General features: G+C 39.4%; 1 protein-coding gene across 6 annotated transcripts in view; it reads right to left on the bottom strand.

Annotated features, from left to right (window-relative positions):
- ATP8A1 (ATPase phospholipid transporting 8A1) overlaps positions 1-22,701 on the bottom strand; it is a 230,889-nt gene that overhangs the window by 28,333 nt on the left and 179,855 nt on the right. For all 6 annotated transcript variants that reach the window (XM_040484736.1, XM_040484719.1, XM_040484746.1 and 3 more), the window contains 6 exons: positions 19,939-20,013; positions 19,712-19,834; positions 16,132-16,210; positions 10,851-10,912; positions 7,616-7,672; positions 6,581-6,688 (listed from right to left, as the gene is read on the bottom strand). In XM_040484736.1, the coding sequence (XP_040340670.1) occupies positions 6,581-6,688; positions 7,616-7,672; positions 10,851-10,912; positions 16,132-16,210; positions 19,712-19,834; positions 19,939-20,013 (504 nt within the window). The remainder of the gene's footprint in view (positions 1-6,580; positions 6,689-7,615; positions 7,673-10,850; positions 10,913-16,131; positions 16,211-19,711; positions 19,835-19,938; positions 20,014-22,701) is intronic.

Raw genomic sequence — 22,701 nt, 5'->3', positions numbered from 1 at the left:
CACCCCATCGGCAAGGGCTGGTCTTGTGACCAATAAATCATTACATGCTATCTAGGTAATTAAAAGCTGATAGATGAATAAGGACTATTTCAACCAGGAAATTCCTCATATGTAAAGTAATTTATCGTGTCGGTAAAGTGGGCAACGGCACAATTTAGGAAAATCATAACACTAATGTTGTTTATTAATACCGTTCCTACAGGGGTGACACCAAAGAGTTCAACAAAGATTTTTATTGTTTTTCGGAGAGACTTTACCAACCTCAATCAAGAGATCTGAAATTCTGTAAAACACATGCTTGTTCCTTAACTTCAATTTCCTTCGGTAGTTTTATAGATCCCTTAGGCCAGGGAAAGCAGAACCAGACGGCGCTTGGGAGGACTTTACAGTGCGTGTCTGCAAAGCCACGATGAATTTAAAAGTTTTGCCGATACTAAGCTTCTGGTATTAATTGTGATATGAAACGATCCTCGATGTAGCTTCCTTTTAAGTTTTTAATCTGGTGTACTAACCATAGTGACTAAAATATTTTCTTCTGGAAATAAAAAAAAAAACCCCAAAACTCAGTAACATCATCTAGACAAGTCGGAAAAGCAGGCTAGCATGTGTTTATATAACATAGCACTTCTCCCCAGGGTCTACCTTGCCCCATAAATTGTTGTACTGGTGTGAAAAAATACAAGTCAGGTCTGAAAAAAAAGTTCTTCTCTTAAATCACAACCATATTTGTGAAGAGGAAGACAGCGACATATTTAAAGTCACAGCCAAGCCTGTCGCACTATTTTCTTTTTCTTTTTCCTTTCCTCAATAATTTCTCGTCGTCGGATGTTCTACCTTTGCATCATCCACTGCCCCCACCCCGATATCAGCATTCGGTCGTAATAGTTAATATTTCAATATCTGTGGTACTGGAATACTTGTTAATCATTATCGTCGAATCTTTATTCTGGACAGAGATGTAAAATTACTGTAATGGAAACAAAGTGCAGAACTATAGGAAGGAATGTTCCCAAATGGGAACACCCTGCCACCAACTGAGAGCCACCCAATCTGGCTGTAGCTGGAGTAACTGAAGACTGCATTAAACTCTGAGATATTTGGGGAACAGATTTTTGGAACTTCATGCATGTAGAATGTGCTGAAGTAAGGGGGAAAGAAGTGATCCGATGGTGTGAAAAGAACCCTCGATCTGTGATAAATGAGTGTAGCTCTTGAGTACAGCTGAAGATAGAAATAATATATACAGACAACACATTCCTTACTTTACTGACCAGATGGAAGTCTTTTGACTGGTGGCACTGATAGGAAAAGGCATCTAACATCTTTAAAGTTGATGAGGCTGGCAGGAAAGGCCTTAGTGGAGATGGGAGAAGAAACGTAAGAAGAAACAGAGAACGGTGTGTAAGGAGGTTAAGGGTACAGACTGTGTCTGAGTTCCAATCTCAGCTCACTCAAAGCTCTGTGACCTTGAGAACATTATGTAACCACCATGTATCTGTGAAATGTATAACACAACTTACCTCACCGGGTTGTGTTAAATGTTCATAGTGTTAAATGAGTGAAGGCATGGAAAGTGCTAGAACGGTGACTGGCCTTCAGTAAATGAGGACCTATTACCATCAGAGTGGCAACCGTACATTCTCTAATGATAATGGGATGATTGGGTTTTCAATTTTTTGTGTATTTTTAAAAAATGAGAATGGTATTATTTATACTGGTATCACTGTTAAGAAGAGCCCAGAGTCTAGGTTATGAAATGAGATGGAATTTCTATAAATGTATTTAGGAAGTTAGGTAGGTGTTGAAAAGGGATAGTTAAAAATTTGGGGACTTTTTAAGAGAGATGGGCCAACTGAGGGAATTTTGTAATTGGCCAACTTAGGGAAACTGATGAGGGCCCCAGGTATCCCAGGAAATAGATAAATCAGAGAAATCAATGGAGTGCAGGCAACATAGTTCCAGGAAGGAAAGAAAAAAAAAAAAGACTTTCCCACTTGGGAGTAAGGAAGATCAAGGGCCCCAAAGAGAAGGTATTTCGATCCTTAGGATGTTAGCGGAAACCAGAATTTGAAAAGAAAACCTGGGGTAACTTCTCTAGGTCACTTGCTATTGTTTTGCTTACCACAAAGGTTTATTGTCTGGGTTTAAATAAAACAAGGAATGCTTGGAATCAAACACAAGTGCCTGGAGAATATGGTGTGTGCACAGTAAATGTTGGTTCCCTTCCATTCTTAGTGTTGCAAGGATTTTCTTTCAACATGTTGAAAGATACAACTCTGTCTTCAGATGGGGCTGCAATGATGAACTAAGAATGTAGACTGGAAAGGACTATAAAATCCTGATCTATGTGTGAAGATGCATCAAGCTGAATATAGAAGCATGAGACCTGTACCTGTAAGTTGCCTAATTTGTGTACAATTTGCACCCTGAGATCCTGTTAACTAGAGCAAAGTAGTCTGTGCCCTTGCAACATTTAAGATGTTCCTCTGGAGAGAACTGAGTGAAGACAAGCACACAGAGAATCTGAATCTTAGGAGTTGGAAGGCAGCCTTGGATGTGCAGATGATTGATTCTGCCTAAGAATCACTGGTGGCCCACTGGCACAGAAAGGGTTTCCTCAATGAGCCCAGCATCCTATTCTGTCACTAGACGTCACTACATATTGGCTCTTTAGATGTTCTATTTGTGCTGAAATCTGCCTCTGTAACTTCTGTGCATCTCTGCTTTCTCATCTGTAGAGTGGTTACAACCAGTCTGCAGTGAGGATCCGGGGAACAGAGGACAAGCACTCCTAACGAAATTCACAGACAACACTATGGGGTCTGCCTTGGCTTCTTTCACTCTCACTCCTGCCATCTGGTCTGTTGGCAAACCCAATTGGCTCTACCTTTAATGGAGATTTGGAATCTGACCACTTGCACCACTGCTGTCCTCCTGACCCATGCCACTGTGATCTCCCGCCTGGGTTACTGTGATAACCTCTGCAAAGGTTTACAACACAGCAGCCATGGTCCTGCCATGAAAACCTAAGTCAGATCCAGTCACTTTGGCTCTTGATTTGGCCATAAGTAAAAGCCATAAGGCTGTATGGGAAACACGACTAAAATCTTGGCTCTTGGCCCTCCTTACCTGCTATAATTTTCTCTATAATACTTGTACTTGTCTATATGTTTCTCTTAATTATTTGTCTGTCTTCTTCCACTAGAAAGGTGAGCTGAGAAGTACATGAGTTTTTGTCTGTTTTATTTCCTAATGAATCCAGTGTCTAGAACAGTGGCTGAATGATTGAAGGATCTCAGCAAATAGTTGGTGTATTGACTGAGTGAATGCATATAAAGTATTTAGAGAAGTTCCCTGGATACAGTGTTCAATACACTAAGTATTTAATATACACTAGGTATTATGTTTCCTAGATCTTGGTTGCCTTTTTGAATAACTGCTCTGTCTTGCTGACGCCACACAGTGTATCACCATCCCTAAAATATCACCTGGACCAGGATGGGCCAGTAGGGCTACTATTTTCAGTTCTATGAATTCTGGACTATCCTGTGGGCCCTTATTATGCTTTTAGGCAACCAAACATGCATACATATTTAATTAATTGTTTTGTTCTGGGAGAAACTGCTGCCACATCAATATAGGAAAGAACTGGGGTCCTTGGGTGGAGTCTTGGAATTAGATACTGAGACTCGGTAGGGGTTGTGACAGAAAGTTACTACACACCACACCACGAATCCTGTGGAGGAGCCTTAAACCCTGGGAGCTACCCCGGGCCCCGTGTTTCATTATGTGGATCACATAAAACATGTCAAGTTGAGGAATGCTAATATTTATACTTATCCTGATGTTATTTATAGTAATATATTATTATATGTAACACCCAATAATATATATGTAGTATATAATACCATTTTGCTATGAAAGTTAACAGATGAATAAATCTTATTCAAGATGGCTGGCCAATTATATATATATACACACACACATATGTGTGTGTGTGTGTGTGTGTGTGTGTGTGTGTGTGCGTGTATAATTGGCCAGCCATCTTGAAAAAGATTTATTTATTCATCTGTTAACTTTCATAGCAAAATGGTATTTTATATATACATGTATATATGGTATACATATATATATGGTATTATATATATGGTGTGTGTATATATATGTATATATGTGGTATAATACATACAGGTATAAATATTGGTACATAAATAAATTTTTCATATATTTTCATGTTTGTATATATGTATGCTATGTATCTGGCTACACTCTTGACTGAAATATAGAATTTTAAGCTTAGAAAAATGTAAACCTAAGGGTAGTTGCTTCTTTCTGAAATTAAACTGGATTATAGTAGAACTAGTGACTCTCTACACATAATAAAAATGTTCAAAAACTGGGGCACTTGGGTGGCTCAGTTGGTTAATTGTCTGACTGCTGATTCCCGCTCAAGTCATGATCTCATGGTTCATGAGTTCTAGCCCTGCATCAGGCTCTATGTTGGCAGCATGGAGCCTGCTTGGGATTCTCTCTCTCCCTCTCTCTCTGCCTCTCCCTTGCTTATGCTCGCTCTCTCAAAATAAATAAACAAACTTAAAAAAAAGTCCAAGAAATTGAGTATTGCTACAAATATTCTTGGGATCTAACCCTAGTGCCCAGGAAACAGTAAATGTAAATTCTCTATCCCTGAGAATGTGAGTGGCATTCTTGTTAAACTCTTTTTTGGCAGTTGCCATGAGGCTCATTTGCACACGTGCATACACACACACACACACACACACACACACATACAGCAAAAGACTTTGTAAGCACTAACTACTATATAAATTTAAAGTATTCTTTTCTTTGAATAAATTCAACAGTCTTACAGTCAAGTCTACAGCTAAATTAATCCGTTTTTCATATTTTCAATGGAGCCCCAGGTATTTAAACACTGTATTCAAAGAATCGGTAGTAATAACAAGAAAAAGAATCCCTATTAGCACTTCCCCCTGTATGTGAAGTGAAGAGAAACGTGATGGAGTACTGACATTCACTTCACTTTGAATTAAACACAGCATCACCGCAAATCTCAAGAGATGATATTAAGTTCTCTGTGTGGGTAATACCAGGAATTCTACAGGCAAGGGTAGAATTATATTTGGTTGGCAAAAAGCCAATCAAACTTCACACTTCTTTTAGAAGTAGGTGGTCAAAGACTCTGTTCTTGTCATCAAAGCTGTTGGCTACAGTGGCTTAAACTATCTGAATCTCAACATCTTCTGTGACATTCATTTTGAAGATAAAACATTAAGAAGTGAGGTAAAATGAGGTCTAATGAAAATGATATTGAATTGGAATTTTAACCTCAGGGAAAAGCAGGTCCGGTCAGAGAACATCAAATAAAAACAAAGGACTGATTTTCCAAATGGTATCTTCAGACACACATAGTCTCTGATTTTACTTCTTCAGGAAAAAAGGACTCTAAGCAAGGTAAGCAGATGCATTCACAGCTTTCTGTTTTCCTCACAATACATGCTGTAAATTTTCCAGAGTTCATAGTACATGTTTCCAAAGAAGCCTTCACCTCTGGTGGAAGGAAGTACATGCTCCTTGATACGTCTGGTTTTGCTGTAATAGTATATAATACCTCTCTCTAATAAATTGAACCACAAAAATTTTTTTCAAACGTGTCTGCATTCTGCTAATTTATAAAAAGCAGGATGCTGTCAGATAAAATTTCATGAAAATGATCTATAAACCAGACTGTCAAAAGTGAAAGGTACTCAGGCAGTACTTAGGGGCAACAAATCCATGGAAACCACTGGAAATCTTTCCTGTGGCTGCAGGACAACAATGTACTGTAACGGAGCTCACATTTCCTTGATTTGCAAGTTACTGTGAGGTCACAGGAAATCCTGAAATGTTTTCCACATTTTCTTTTATACATTTTATGTCAAATTTCCTGCAATTGAAATCATAAACCCTCCTACTGCTGGAATCTCTTCTGAAGGAAAGGAGATCTTGTGACACTCCCCCATGAACACCTAATAACTCAATTCCTACCAGTGTAACCAGAACCTAAAAGACAGAATTGAAAATGGACTGTGATAAGGCTGAAACGTCAGATGCCCTAACTCGTTCAAAATGAAAACGAAACCAATCTCATTAAGATGACTCTACAAGTGCATTTAATCTAGTGACAGTACACTTTTCCCTAGAATGAGAGATAACAGAAGAAATGACAGACTGTCCCAAAGACATCAGCTAACCATTTCTCCAAATCTCTGATTCAAAATGTATTTGTGGATTTATAGTCTAATTTTAAAATAGCATCTTCTAGATGGAGATTCTTAACATGAATAAAGCTTCTGACCACATTTTAGTGTTCCAGCTAGGCTTTTGAAAGGGTAAGTCAGATTTAAGTAGAATGTCCAAGTTTAAAATGTTCTCTCAAGATTTATCACTTGCAACTGTGGAAATTAAAAATAGCTTTTAAATGGCCAAATACTATTTTAATACAAATCCATGCCAAACAAGGTTCGTTAATGAACACCAATTTTTAAGATTAGTTGGATCGGGAGTTATCAGGACACATTACCTCTCCTGACATATCAGGGGCCATCGGAACAGCAGGCCACAGAGATGAGTAGATTCCAAAAAACACCACCCAGAGTACGATGCTGCCCCAAATCGCAATATGGCTGAACTGTGAAGGAAGAGAATCTGAGTCACGAGACTTTTAGGTAGGCCAGCTCCACAAACACTAATGAAGCTTTCACAAATTCCCTTATTAATTTTTTACTACATCCATCAAATAGTATCTATAGGAACTTCTAAATAATGATGTGGGCGTGTTTAACTAGATCCTTCATCAGGGCTAATGCTAATGTCTTCCAACCATGGCTAGGATGTTTGTGCTACTGGCATTTAGAAGTGTTCCGTCTCTGTCTCCTTTGGGGGCTTTCTCCTCCAAATCTCCTCTTTTTCATCTGCTGCCATGTTTAACCTCCTTTGTTTTCACTTTGCATGCTGTCTCTGGGAGAAGTTAGACACGTGGGAGAATGCTACCTGTATGTTGATGACGGTCAGCTCCACGTTTCTTGTGCCCATCTTTCTCCTGAACATCAAACTTTCATTTCTTTTTGCTTCTTGGGTCTCTCTACCTGGATACCGCAAAACTAATGTTCTAAACTGGAACATGTTTTTACCCAAACTGGGTATTTACAAATATCTGAGGACAAATTTTTGCTAATATTGCTGGTCTTCATAATCATTTTCCAGCGGGTTTTCCGCCAAATGCATCTTGCGACACATTCTACTAAGAAAAGGCTCTTAGTCAAATAAGTTTGGAAGCCTCTCTCCTTCCTGGGATATTCACAATACACAATAATATATTAAAGGCTCTGATACTCTTGTGGTCAGTAAACCTACTTCAGTTTTCTTTATTCACTGTTTCCAAATCAGACAAACTAGAATCCCCAGTTCTCCTCCTTCCACCCAAGACCCCTCACGATGAACAAACTGTGGGACCAGGGAACAGGGATACGTAAAGTTAGTATAAAGAACAACAATGTTCACAGTTAACACCTAAGTAAACGGGAAATGCCTTGGTTGTGGATAGAGACACTCTTACCCATGTCCAATATGAGGTCTCCAATCCAGCTTTCAAACACACGGTTATCACCACAAACTAAGACAGAAGGGAAAATGTTATTTTATTTCATAAATGTGACAGTTCCAATGATTGAAGTGAGGTTTATAAAGACTAAATATTACACTGTGAATTAGACTATGGGACTGGTAGATGATTCACAGCTTGCCTTGTATGTCCACCAAGCAAAGAAACAGGTGGACTATCTGCACATGGTGGCCGTGGCCACTCAGAACCGCCCATTAGCAGCATCACACTCCTGCCACCATCCCGGCTCTCCTCACCTGCACAGCCTCACGGTCCATCCACGAGGTTTGTGCCTGCCGTTTCCTGTACAATTCGTGAACAATGAATGCAAACCTGCGGTAACTTGGATTCAAGTGTGCTTTAATTTGATTTTAGGGGCGCCTGGGTGGCTCGGTTGAGCTTCCGACTTTGGCTCAGGTCATGATCTCACGGTCTGTGAGTTCGAGCCCCACGTCGGACTCTGTGCTGACCGCTTGCTCAGAGCCTGGAGCCTGCTTCAGATTCTGTGTCTCCCTCTCTCTGACCCTCCCCTGTTCATGCTCTGTCCCTCTCTGTCTCAAAAATAAACATTAAAAAATTTTTTTTATTTTATATCATCTGTAATGGGGTGCCTAAGGTGGCTCAGTCGGTTAAGCGACTGACTCTTGATCTTGGCTCAGGTCATGATCTCACGGTTCGTGAGTTCGAGCCCCACATTGGGCTCTGGGCTGACAGTGCTGAGCCTGCTTGGGATTCTCTCTCTTACTCTCTCACTGTCCTTCCCGTGCTCTCTCCCATGCTCTCTCTCTCTCAAAATAAGTAAAATAAAGTTAAAAACTTTTTAAAAACATTAAAGAAATATCATCTATGAGACTTAAAGCCTCTACCTTCCGAACTTTAGAGATAAATTCTAAAAGTAATATAACTGGCTGTTTAGAAATTTAAACACTTACTCTGTAACTCTACTTACTTAAAAACCCTACCGATTAGGATATAAAAGCCTGTTATGCCCTCCGTGATGCACATACCCGTTATTGACTCTGCTACTAACTCTGCAGTAAGGGAACATGCTGTAATGAACTGTCCTGTGTTTTTGATAGGGTGGCTCAAAGGTTAACTGGACATGCCCTGGAGTCACACTACTTGTGCTCAATGCGCCACCATTGATTAGGCACTTTGGTCAAGGCACGAGGCAAGTTACTTGACATGTGTGTTTCCGCTCCTTCACCTGTAAACTGGGACTGATGTAGGTCACCTCCCTCACAGGGGTGTGGGTATAAAACACTAAAAACAGTGCTTGGCACTGAACTGTTACCTGCTATTATCTTTTTATAATTAAAAATGAAGTTCTAAGGGGCGCCCGGGTGGCTCAGTTGGTTGAGCGTCTGACTTCATTCAGCTCAGGTCATGATCTCACGGTTCGTGGGTTCGAGCCCCACGTCGGGCTCTGTGCTGACAGCTCAGAGCCTGGAGCCTGCCTCGGATTCTGTCTCTGTCTCTGTCTCTGCCCCTCCCCTGCTCACACTCTATCTCCCTCTGTCTCTCAAAAATGAAAACATTAAAAAAATTTAAAAAGTATAAAAAAAAAAGTTTTAAAGCCTGTCAGTAGTCAAAGGGATTCTGGGCACTGAAGGCGGTAGCAGTGTGACACCAGCCTCACACAGGTGGTCAGGGCACGCTTGCTAGCTCTGCGTTTCAGGCACTTTCAGGGTTTGCAAATGACATTAGGGGCTTCCCCGTGGGGTCATAAAGCCAGGTTCAAGTGAAGCGTTTGGGCCTTCTCAGCAAGATATCTAATGGCAATTTAGGATTAATATCTGTAGAAATAAAACTCTTAAAATGTAAGTGCTCATTAACAAACCCTATAAAAGTTCAAAACTAAGAGGCATAGGTTGACATACAGAAAAACGCCTTCCTGAGACCTGAGTGCCTGAATGTGTCCCTGAAACACATCCATGATACATCCTCCGATTAATTTCTAAACGTACTCTATCAAGTAGTTACTTATTTGTTTTGGCACCCACGCTGCGTGAGACCAAGTCACCAGCGCCCCTGACCCGACACACTTTCTCTCTCTGTCACTACTTCAGTTGGTTGATGTCAATGGAAAGAAGACCTCTGGAAAAAACTTAATCCCTCTTTTACTTACTGGCCTTAACATCCTATCACTCAGTAACTTAAACACTTGATATTTAAGCATCATAATATAGTTTTTCTACCAACTGAACCGGCCACACTGACAGCCACTCAGTATTTGGAGCAGCACACTGCCTTCATCAGGGGGTCATGGACAGGGACACAGGATTAGAGAGGAGGGAATGCTGGTCTGAGAATTCAGAGTTGAAGGTGAGTAGAAAACTTACCAGACACCAACCACGTGACCTCGGGCATTAGCAGTCAAGTACTAGTTTTGACTTTTAAGGTTAAAGTGGTTTTAAAACATTTTTTGGACCTTTATGGCAGGAACGGGATTGCACGCATGTCTGCGTCCTCCGTAAGTGTTTGGATAGTGACTTAACACAGTGGGCTCCATGCCTTGTGTGGATGAAATGTCCCCAAAGAGTGATTCCTCTCCCATATCAGTCATCATGAGACTCTAGAATAATTACTGGTTAAATACCCAAGAACAGTATGATAATATTTGCCATAAATTCAGGAAAGCCAAAAAAAAAAAAAAAATTAAGGGCAGTAAAATAAAAATGAGGAAAAAGAGACAAGGAAGAGAAAAAGGGCAAATGGGGGGCACTAAGAGTAAAGAGGGAATACTGAAAACAATAGCAACCAAAGTCTTGTAAAGTCAGTGAGCCTAAATGACATATTAAGAACCTAATATAAAAAAACCTCTTAATAGTCAAAACATCTATTTTCATTTTTATTTAGATTATTATTTTTTAATTGATTTATTCTTGAAAGAGAGAGAGAAGGAAAGAGCACACAAAAGTGGGAGAGGGGCAGAGAGACAGGGAGAGAGACAGTCCAAGCAGGCTCCACACTGTCAGTGCAGAGCCCTTCACACGGCTCAATCCCATGAACCGCGACATCATGACCTGAGCCAAAATCAAGAGCCAGAGGCTTAACCAACTGAGCTACCCGGGTGCCCCTCATCTTATTTCTTTTTTAAGGGGAAGTGTAAACAACTCTAAATCCAGCAGTGCACACAGTTAAAAGGATTTGATCTGATATACAAACTAGGCAAATGTTCTGCACTCACCGTGTAAACAAAGTTTCCCAACAGCAGATAATCAGAGGTTTTCCCATTTCCAAATACCGTACCTGTATGACAGGAAGAGAGTCTTGTTAGAAGTGAAAATAAATGAGGTCCTTTCAGAATCCTTTCAAATATAAATCAATTTACATGTGTTAAACAAAAGAAGGGGAACCAAGTGGCACACAATAGAGCCAGCAACTAGCGAATTAAAAAAAATTGTAAGAAGTCCCACAAAGTCGCTATGAATGTGGGTCACAAAGTGAAAACAATTTTTCCAAAAGCCAACAAGAAGGAGGAAAACCGACTTGTTAACCAATTCTTAGGATCCATGAGATGGGGAAAAAAAAATTGAACTAAGTATTAAGCAAAGCCTAATGTTATGGACATTGAGACAGGAAAGCATCCTGAACCCTTAATAAAGAACTCTGTTAACAATATAGATGAAGGTTTTAGGGAGGCTTCGTACTTTCTCTTCATAAAGTTGTTGGCATTGGTCCAAAAGGGATTCATAAATGCAACTCACAGAAGACTGAGGGCACCAATACGATTCCAGGCATATAGCTCTTGGAAGGTCTGGCTGAATTTAGGGGCATATTTTAAAGTATTTTGTTATTCCAGAAATGACTAACGTGGCTTTAGATGAAGGGAGTGGTAGCTAACAAAGAAAATGATTACTGTTAAAAAAATTAAAAAAATAAAAATAAATGAATAATCATATCATTGGCACCACGGAAAAATGTAAAACTCATGGCATAGGCAATACGATATCCTATTTATACAAATAGGCAACAATATTTATTCAGTCTCACATGCAAGGACAAAATATGTTAACGTATGGGATGAACAGGCAGAGTGGCACCGGTATGAAAAGAAGGAATAATCAGGTGAGTTTGGGTGACACAGACTGGGGCTTGGTTCTGTGACTAATTGTATCACGTTAGTGTATAATCAATCTCCAGCCAACTCAGTTTCTTCACTTAAAAGATGAAGTGAAACGAACCACCCTGGAGGAGTTTTGAGATTAAAATGAGGCTTCATAGGTAAGGCACCAAGCACAGTGTCAGTACTGGGAGCATGTGGTAGGGGCTCCATGATATGGCTCTACCCTCTCTAAAGTTTTTGGTTACAAGTAGTCAGGAAGGGCTGCTTAATGGCTTGGCAAGAGAGAGGACTCCTCTTTGTGGGGGTATTCCATGATTAGGGATATAGGAGCTGACGTCCTATGTCTTATGAGTACACTGTGGACAAACTTGTAAGTGTCGGCAATTAACCTGCAAATTTCCATACAACCAATTTAACATACTCATAAATCTACAAAATAACTGAAAGTGTCTTATGATCCCTTCCTGTTTTCCACACATTTACACAGGTCCCTTAACCAAAATATATAAGTTATCAAAAATGATCACATTTGGGTCCAAGTAATAAGCCTTCTGGTCACGACTGGTTCACCATGAAGAAGCCGAAGATTCATTTGAAGATCACATTGAGAAAAAAAATTAAGAGCCTATTGTGGGGTTTGTTGGATTCAGCATTTGGATCATTCAGGCAAATCATTTGTTCTCATACTTTCTCATCTCTAGACTCCTTTGCACTTAAAAATTATTGAGGATCCCCAAAAGCTTTTGTTCGTGTGGTTTATATCTATCGATGTTTACTAAGTTAGAAATTCAGGCAGAATATTTAAAAATACGTATTGATTTATCTAAAAATAATAGTAATAAACACAATACATACAATATAAACAGATTTTTATAAACAATATTCCCAGAAACAGAGCAGGTTAGTGAGAAAATTGGGCACTGTTTCACATTTTTATAATCTAATGTCTTGCTTAATGGAAGGCAGCTGGATTCTCATATTGTTCTGGTTGAAATATATGAGGGAAATTCAACTTCACGGAGAGATGGAGTCATAGAGGAGTGTTTTAAGAATCTTCTCTAACGATATTCTTTGATACTACATCAAAACTCAACAAGTAGTTTCGTGAAGGTTACACGTGGAACCTGAAACTGTATCAGTGAGCTTTCAGTGCTCTAATTACAGTAAGATCGGTGGTTCCACTTGACATTTTGAGTGGATCTTCAACCCAGGCAGGATTCTGCAGCCTCTTGAAAGTAGCTGGTTCAGGTCAGAACTCGCATGGCGCATAGGGCACTCTGCCCGGTTCAAGTCTCACTGGTGCGCAGCACAACGGCTTTCTGCTCCCTTCCCGTTTCGTCACACAGAATATTAATGAGACATGCACCAGGTTTCAGGATTTAACAAAGGCATCGGTTTTACAGCTTCTTCAAGGGCATGCTTAAGTGAAACTGGCTTTTGTTGTTTTTTAATGTGGGTGCCTGGCAGGGAAGAATACCACTGCCCAGTGGTCCGGTGGCACCACTATGTGTGCTAAGGTATCAGCAATTTTACCCGCCTTGCTTTTGTATCAGCCGTGAAGAAAGAAAAATCACGTCTGGATAATACGATAAAAATTTTGAAATTTTGACCTCGGGTAGCCCAAAAAGGTCAGGGGTACTTACAGGTGTCTATAGGCCATACTGTGAGAAGTAAAGAAATGAATATTTCGCTGTACTTTCTATAGCCTTATATTTCTTGTGTACCTCATCCTTTCAAGAGCTACAAAAACAAAAACAAAACCCCAAATCTAAAACCTCTCCTTATTTAAAAATTAAAAATAAGGCAAAAAACCCACAACAAACCCCTCAACATTAGAATGTTACAAGGTAATTTGTGCCAGATGCCATTCATGTCCTAAGAAGAGAAAGCACGCATGCCCTTGACTGGGCTAGGTCTGGGTCTACAGGTGGCACCCTTTTTATCAACTGCCTCTGCTGATGGTAGCTGGCTCGGGCAGTTTCTGGGAAACTGTGAACATGCAAAGGGAGTCCTAGGATCTGTTCGCCAGGAGCTGGAGTTACCCGGGAATTCCTTTCAAACTCTGTCACTGTTCAGGTGTTTTTAGATGCTACTCGACTTGAGATACTTTGGATATCCAATTTCTTTTTTCTAATTTACAATGCTGAAATATCAAGAGACGGCCATGTGTAGTCTTTCATACCTATATTGATTTTGCAATCTGAAAATAAGGTTTACGTAGGGAAGTTGTCTAAGGTCCCACATCGTACCCTACATCTCAATGTCCCACGGCTCCAAAGAGTGGAAGCAATCTAAATGTCCGTCAGCGGAAGAATGGATACGCAGAACATGGGAAATCCATACAACGGAGCATCATTCAGCTGTAAGAGGTGAAGTACCGATTCATGCTGCAACTTGAACCAAGGCCACATATTACGCGATTCCATTCTTCCGAAACATCCAGAACAGGCAAACCCACAGACAGCAGTGAGTGGCTCCCAGGGGCTGGGGGGGAGGAGCGATAGGGAGTAACTGCTAACGGGTATGGGGCTTCTTTAGGGGGTGATGGGAATGTTCTGGCATTAGACAGTGGTGAATTTGGGCAATTCTGTGAATATACTAAAAAACGCTGAATTGTACAATTTAAAAGGTGAATTTTATGGCATGTGAATTATTATCTCAAGAAAAAAAAAATCCATTCTGGTTCTCCTGGCCCATCTGGGTCAAGAGGCTATACTCTAATTGGATTTTCTTACCACTCATTTCCATGGCTTAGAAAATGAGAACTATTCAGTGTACTGGCAGGGAAATTAACAAAGAAATGAGATGAAAAATCTCTGATTCAGACATGAAGCCCTCACCCTCCTTGTAACATTTACCCCATACGTGCCACATGTTCCCATGAAGGGACAGTTCACTAACTAGGTATTGTTTTAAACACTGCAAGTACAACATTGAACCACACGGGGAACCCCTTCTGGAACTCTGATTCTTTTTTAAAATTTTTAAAATTTATTTATCTTTGAGAGGCAGAGAGAGACAGAGAGAGAGAGAAAGTAGGGGAAGGGCAGACAGAGAGGGAGACACAGAATCTGAAGCAGGCTCCAGGCTCTGAGCAAGCGGTCAGCACAGAGCCCTATGCGGGGCTCGAACCCACGAACCATGAGATCATGACCTGAGCCAAAGTGGGACACTTGACTGACTGAGGCACCCAGGCGCTCCTGGAACTCTGATTCTAACTAAGGAGAAAGACAATAAAAAGTGAGCAAATATGTCACACCCTGGTAGTCAAAGACCTCACGAAGAGGACAGAGGATATTGAAGAGGAGCAGAAGCAGAGAAGGCAGTGTTGGCAGCTCTCTGGCAGCCCAGGCCTGAGGCACGGAGGGAGAGAACCCGCTGGAATATCTGGAGGACGAAGTCAGCAGTGCATCCAAGTGGCAGGCTGAGGCCCCGCGGCCAGGAAAGCAGGGAAGACACAGGTGGAGGAGTTAACCCCGGTGAGGGCTGTGCATCTCGTTCTAAACTCGACAGAAGTCTGTGGGTTTGTGAGGAGCGAGGCACGTGGTCCATGTCCCTTTTACCAGGACCACCTTGCCTGTGGAGAACAGGGCGTAGGAGGGCAAGAAGGGACCGGATGCTGGCTCTTCTATTGCCAGTCATTAACTCACAGCCGGCGGGGGGAAGGCCTGCACTTCTAAAGGACGGACAGACCTGGGGTGGGGTAGGTGTCATGTTTTCAATGCCTGTAGTTTGGGGGCAGAGGCCCCCAGCGGCCGGCTGCCTTCCTTGGGATCTCCAGCATGGTCTGCTCTGGGGGACACGGCAGTACCAGCTCGAGAGTCACAGGGATTGCTTTCTAAAGTGGCTACTTTATCATTTTTATGTGCAGAGGCGATTCACCATCATCCTCTCTCTCAGGACTGACGGAATAAAGTCACTCCCTCAAAACAAGCAGAGGAAAAGCTTACACTCCAAGATGACCATAAAAACATATTAAAAATCTCATTCAAGATGTCGGCTCACGTCGACTTGAAAACACGAGTGTGTCTTATCAGGTTCAGTATAAAGGGCTTGGTACAAGCCTCGCAGGTATAATAAATGGACTACATAAAATATTAGCACTACTGTCTTCAAGCTCTACATCAATGGAGGAAAAAAAGAGCCCTAAAATTTAACTCTCTGCAAGTTTGGAAAACATGAGAAGTGGAGAAGAAAGGCTTTGCATATATTAAATCACTTTGCTCCCAAAGGAATAATAAAAATCTTTAAAGTGTGTACAGTTTTTGGATGCATGTATTTTAAGTTAAGGAACACAGCATAAAATGAAACACTGCTATAATTTTTAACATATATTGACATTGAGTTATTTTTCTAAAAACGTAAAAAGTCATCTCTTAGCATTCATATCCTTTCTACTTACCATACTGAAGGGCTTTTAGTGGAAACCAAAACAGAATAACTGAGTGGAAGAGGCCATTTAAACAATGAACCCAGAAAACCTGAGGGAAAACAAAAATCCATGAGAACCATTTGCGATAAACTAGCTCTGTGAACTCTGACCTTTCTTTTTATCTGTGAGCTAGATTCACAAAACGTGTTTCTGTCGGGCCACCACTGTGAATTAATAGAACTGACAGACACTTTCTGCCTCTTAGACCTTCATGGGTCATTTATTTATTTTTATGTTTCTCAAAATGTTTTTTCAGCTTCACTGAAATTTCTTCTGCTTTCTGAAAGCCAAGTATTAAAAGTTTAAATTTCTTCCTGCAAAGGAAAATAATATTTAAAAGACACGTAGATCCTGAAATTCTTTAGGTGCGACTGTTTTCATAATTCCAGAAGAACAGACTTTTGAAAAGACTGTAATTTGGTGAAATCCCTACTTTCTCTTTCCCATGTGCAGTACAAGTGTAAATGCTTCAATGGTAAGGATGTAATGCATCCTTTCTCTCCCCCCACCTCTCTCTCTACACACACTACATGCTAGAAATAACAGGTACACCATTTGTGTAATTCTTTACCGCACTGCCACTGTTACTGAATTTATAAAAGGCTTCCACAACTTTTAACACCTGTCAACGTCAAAGTTCCTACAAGTGTAACGTCGTTTTAGTTAGTACTTTTCTATATCGATTGTACTTTAAGAACAAGGGAGCATGTAAGGCTGGTACTTTTTCCGTGGCAGGGATGTGCAAGATTAAGTTATAGAAAAACCGTTTACAATTCTTATGGTCCTTTGAAGTGCGGCAGTTTTGTCATTTAAAAGTGCTTCTTGCAAGCAAAACTTATGCTAAATAAAACTGGCATGTATTAATAGTTTTAAGCTGTTCAAACAACAGAAATTAAGTTGCCTGCCTCCCAAAATTTTCCACTGTGATCTCAATCTCCTTTGTTAGCTCACCCAGCCACAGCGGATTGTATGATCCAATTTACGCTCCAATACATTACACATTTGAACTTGTGTTACTCATTAACCTTTGTCTCTTCTCCTCACTATGTCATTACCACAAGTTTTTATTTGACAGAAAGCACAGGTGGGTGCAAGAAAAATTAGTTCTACTTTTCCATTTTCCTGACCGATACTTATTGTCACATGCTAATCCTTTAACCCCTGTCACGACCTCAGAACCTCCGACCCTTTTTACCATAACAAACGTAATCATCATCATTCAGGGCAACAATGCTTCTACACTGGGGACCCACAGCAACTGCTGTGTATACAACTATGCATTTTGTAGCCATTTGTCCCTGAATTTTAAAACACTTAGATGGGATTTAATCAAAGAATTTTCACTGAAATCATGAGACAATCCATAAATACTATTAAAAATGGTTGGCAACTTGTATATAAATATTCAAAGGATAGAGAAGTTGTATAATCTCTTTGTCTTGATCTGATGACTTTTGAAATGCATGGGCTCTGCAGACAATGAAATACTTTGTAAACAACAAAAGAACAACAAAGGATACAAGGAAGGATGCTTCCACACTGAAACTATAAACTACCTTTTCCTTGGCCACAAGACTGTCTAAAGTTGCCATGTGCAGAGGGCACGAAAAGATGTGACTTTCCAGGAATGGCTTTGGATACTCATGGCAGGATCAATTTATGTTTATAAGCAAGAGTACCATGGCCAAGTCTGTGGCTGAGAAGTTAACTCTTGAGAGAGTATCGTGGAGCCTGAGCTACGGTAGACTGGACACCTGTGACTGAGCTTGATACAACTGTTCAGGTTAGTGAGAATTACTGTTAGCATGCCAGTAGCCCTGGAACTTTCCCAGCTCTCAGATCACTTTTCCAGGAAAACAACAGTTCACAGTCCATTGTATCTGCTCTGTGTCTTACTGTCATTTGAAAATACCCACCACAGGTAACGAAAAGAATTTACAGCAAAGTGGTGCCATTTAATAAAAACTGGACATCATAAACAAATTTTTAAAAGTCCAAAAATCGGGGCACCTGGGTGGCTCAGTTGGTTAAGCGTCTGACTTTGGCTCAGGTCATGATCTTGTATTTAGTGAGTTTGAGCCCTGCCTTGGGCTCTGTGTTGACAGCTCAGAGCCTGGAGCCTGGAGCCTGTTTTGGATTCTGTGTCTCCCCCGACCCCCTCTCTCTCTGCCCCTCCCCCACTTGTACTCTGTCTCTCTCTCTCTCTCTCTCAAAAATAAATAAACTTTAAAAAAAATTTAAAAATCCAAAAATAAGACATTCAAAAATTAAAGCATGCATATTGTACATTATAAGCACTAATCATTTTCAGAGACTATTAGAAATACTTTTCAGAAGCAGTGGCCCAGGACACTTCAGCTTTTGTTGTTGCTGTTAATTGACCAAGTTCAGTTATTAAAAACAATGCCAACAAGTTGTATCTGCACACCTGGATACGCATGCACAGCGCATTCATGAAGACCTTGTCTCAGAAGATGAATGACACCCTGGCTATCAAGTTAGCGTTTCCAGTGTGAGCTTAGCGGAAGTGAAATGCCTTTTACTTTATTTTCTTGGTATACTGAGAAAAAATGTCCTTTGAGGGTTTTACAAATTAATAAACATTAAAAATATCCTACGGTAACTGTCCTAAATTCAAAGCATTGAATTTAGGTCACATCTGATTATTAGTAATATGCCAATAACCATGTACTGTACTAGATGGGAAAAGTTCTGTGAAGGTGTATTATATTCATGGCTTTTATCATATTTTCAAAATAGCATCTACCTTGACGGTTACAAAATTAAACATTTTTCTTTCACTTACACTGAACAGAAACCTGAATTATTAACAAACACTGGTGGAAAGACTTTAAAATATAAACCTGAGGGAAAGTAAACTATGCAAAAATAAATGAGATATTTTTGTTGTTGGGATGAATAAAACACCATGACCCCAAAGGATGACAAATAGTCCATGGTGTGTTATGTAGGGTACAAACTCAGAATGTGAGTTTAGATAAACGTTAGATATTTTATCTTGTATTTAAAATTTCATGGGTTGGAAATACTGAGTATTATGACTGAGTTATTGGCCAGAGATTGTAATGCCCAATACAATCTAATATTCTTATGAGGTTGAAGTTATTTCACAAAACAGAGAATTGATAAAGAATGATACATCATCCACGCCGCCACCACTTTACACATGTAAAGACAGACCTTATCGGTCCTGGATGACTGACCCCTGGGAGGAGTGAGCCTTTCCCTACAACGCTGCAAAGACAGAAAGCCAGAGGGCCAAAAGGACACTCTTGTCTGTCTTTCAGACCCAATTTACTGCTGCCTGGCAAACCCCAGTGAACTGTGGTTACAAGTTAATTTTATAAGAAAACAAACATATAAAAACCCTTCTCAGTCCATATCAGAACCTGAGGCAAATATGACTTGCCGTGGTCAGAACCCTGTAGTTGTTTCCTTAGCTTTGGAAGAACAGATGCCCCATGTAATTAAAACAGGAGAGCAAGTCCCACTGCCCACCCCAAACATGCACCGGGACATCCTGTCCTACCTTGGTGTTGAAGTCCAGTGCGTTCTGAGACGTTTTGTATAATTCAGGATACTTTAACATATTCTCTTTTCTGCATGATCTCTCAAATATTCCGAGCGTTAAGGGAGGCATTGCTGTAAACATCTAAAGGACACAAAGTGGTTATTACTCCAAGCAATCTAACGCAGGGTGAACCTTTATCTCAAAGTATTTAATGAAACAAAAATAATCAAATGTCCTCAACTTACCACATTGTAAAGACCTATACACCATCTCTCAAACAGGATCTGTCCAGAGAAGCCATTAACAAAGGCAAACCAGATCTAGGAAGAAAACAATCCCAAATCCCTTAAATCAGAACACAGAAAATATAAATGCATTGCTTAGAACCTGAAAACTCAACCACTGTATAATGGCTGTTATTAACATATTATTTTCACAACTTTCTTAAAAATGGCATTTATTTTTAATTTGAAGAGATGCTTTCAGAAGACATTTGTTATTTAAGTCAGAATTGGCTTTAGGTGTTGGGTCAAAAAAGAATCCTATTAATAGGCAATCATACATTAAAAAAATTAAATATAACTTTATTTTCTAAAAGGTACTTTAGGGGATATATTTTAAGCCACTAAATTTTTAGAGGTTTAATTCCTTTTTGAAAGATTTATCTTTTGGTAATTAAATATTATTGTTTTTATTATAAAAGAACATTTGTTTATTTAGCAAATGAAATGATTTCCTATGACAATACCATAACGATTTTCTTCTGTGTTGGCTGTATTCATATAGGTCATCTATATACATTCACAAGTTTACCTTACTGGAAAAGTGTCAGATAGTGTCATATCCTGTTCCTTTCCCTCTTAACAGTATAAAATACACATTTTCTCAAGTTGTTACATATCCTTTAAAATGACATTAATAGATGGACATCTTCTATAGCGTGACTCTAACTATTTTGGGATATTTTGTTTGCTTTCAGCTTTGGTATTATATATAATTCTGAACTAAAATTCTTGTACAGAAATCCCACACATCTCTATTTTCTAAGGGCAGATTTTTTTTTTTTTAGAAATAAAAGCTTTATGAAGGTATAACTGATATACAAAAAAAAATTCACACAGTTAATGTATACGATTTGTTAAGTTCGGACATATGTATATACTCGTGAAACTGCCACTGTAACGGAGGCAACCTACATATCCATCACTTCCAAAAATTTCCTTGTGTCCCTTTGTTTTTTTTAAGGATGAATTCTCAGAAGTAGACCTAACAGGATAAAAGTTGATAAACCTTTTAGCATTTCTTGATAATTATAGCCATCAGAATGTGAAATCTGAATTTATATATTAAAAATATCTGGTAACGTGAATTTATGCTTTGACTATAAATAAATCTTCAAGTATAAAGCATCATGTTCTTATACATTTTGCAATTCTCTTAAAAATGGAAGACTTAACTTTGGATACAAAATTAAAAGGCAGTATAACAAAAAGCTTTAACATGTTTAAGACAAACAGAAAATGAAGTGAATATTAGTAAGTCAATCATACATATATTACTTTTAAGAAAGCAGACTGAAAATGTAACTAAATATCAAGTTAATCTGGAAGAAAGAGAAGCCTAGCCGGCAATGAGATTACATAACCCCACACCCAAAACCAAAGCACAACAACAACAACAACAACAACAACAAAACCTGTTCCAGGAAAGCAGTCCTGACATGCCAGTCAAGTGAATTTTTGAATCAGACTTGCGGGGACTTTGCCACACTTCACGTTTCATTTAACCTCATTATGGAAGCATGAATTGCTACAAATTCACCATTTATCAATATGTACCCAGGCTGGCCTCCCTATGAACAGCTTCTGTACCCACATTGATCTTCTTCCTTTTTATGGAGGAAAGGATTGATTGAGCATATATAAAAACGAATGTCTGCTTCATGAGATGGAAAAGAAAACAAAGGAGAAGTAGCACATGAAAAATAAGTCCAAGTTGTGTTAGGGCTGTAACACACATTAACAACAACAATAGCAACAGCACAGGGACCGGAGTCACATCTGAAATTCTTGCTTACTTTGCTACATCTATTTACAGAAAAAAAATTGAACGTCTGCCCTAGACTAGTAGTCAGGTCATTCATGTGTGCATGCTTTAAAAGAACTTAGAATCTTTAAATGAAGGTACATTTATTCCTTAGGGTGGTGCTGCTGACTTTACACTCTTTTTTCTCTTTTTTTTTAAAGTGTAAGTAGACACAAGATGACAAGATGAACTTTAATGCTCTCTTGCGTTTTCACATTTGGCCTTTTTCAGATATGGATTATGTAAATACGTATTTGCGATACTCTGGGTGGCGGTAATGTTCTCCCTGACGGGGTCTGTGATTTATTGTAGTAATACACTCTAAGAAGCTCCTTCTGATGCCTTAGAGTATGATAGCAATATATGGAATTATTAAACACCAAGTTTCAAATTATGGCCTCACTAGACTATGAAGATGTGGTCCAGTCTTTGTTGGTCGGAAAAAAAGATGCACACCAAATTTATCCGGTGGACATGACCTGGATCAAAAGGGTCTAGTAATACATGTATCTGCAGTCATCGATGCTGTGTACAATAAGAAAATGATGTTACGTTTGCGTGTGAGTAAACATTTGTAAATGTGAATGGTCTCCTACTGTCTTTGTATATAATATTCTGTGCTGATTCAAATGCCACTATGAGCCTGAAATTTAAGAACCTCCCTCAAATCAATAAATATTTACAGAAAGCTTGACATTCAAAATAATTTGCACATAAACGAGCAAGTCTGCATTCAAAGTTCATTTAAAGAGGCCTCACCGCGTTATGAAAGAAAAGCAGCAAGTTTTAAGAGGAAAGCTATAGACACATTTTTACCTTTTCATTTCTCCTATTGAAAGGAATGCGAACATGCTTTTAGAAATTACCTTCCTGCATTTGAAAAAATTCTTATTCCAGTTTCTTTTTTAAGAAAGGAGACATGA

The sequence above is a fragment of the Herpailurus yagouaroundi genome, unplaced genomic scaffold, assembly GCF_014898765.1.
Source record: "Herpailurus yagouaroundi ecotype Mexico unplaced genomic scaffold, PumYag 28, whole genome shotgun sequence".
Taxonomy (NCBI): Eukaryota; Metazoa; Chordata; class Mammalia; order Carnivora; family Felidae; genus Herpailurus; species Herpailurus yagouaroundi.
The sequence above is the reverse complement of the archived record's forward strand: the minus strand, read 5'-3'. Positions and strand labels throughout refer to the sequence as shown.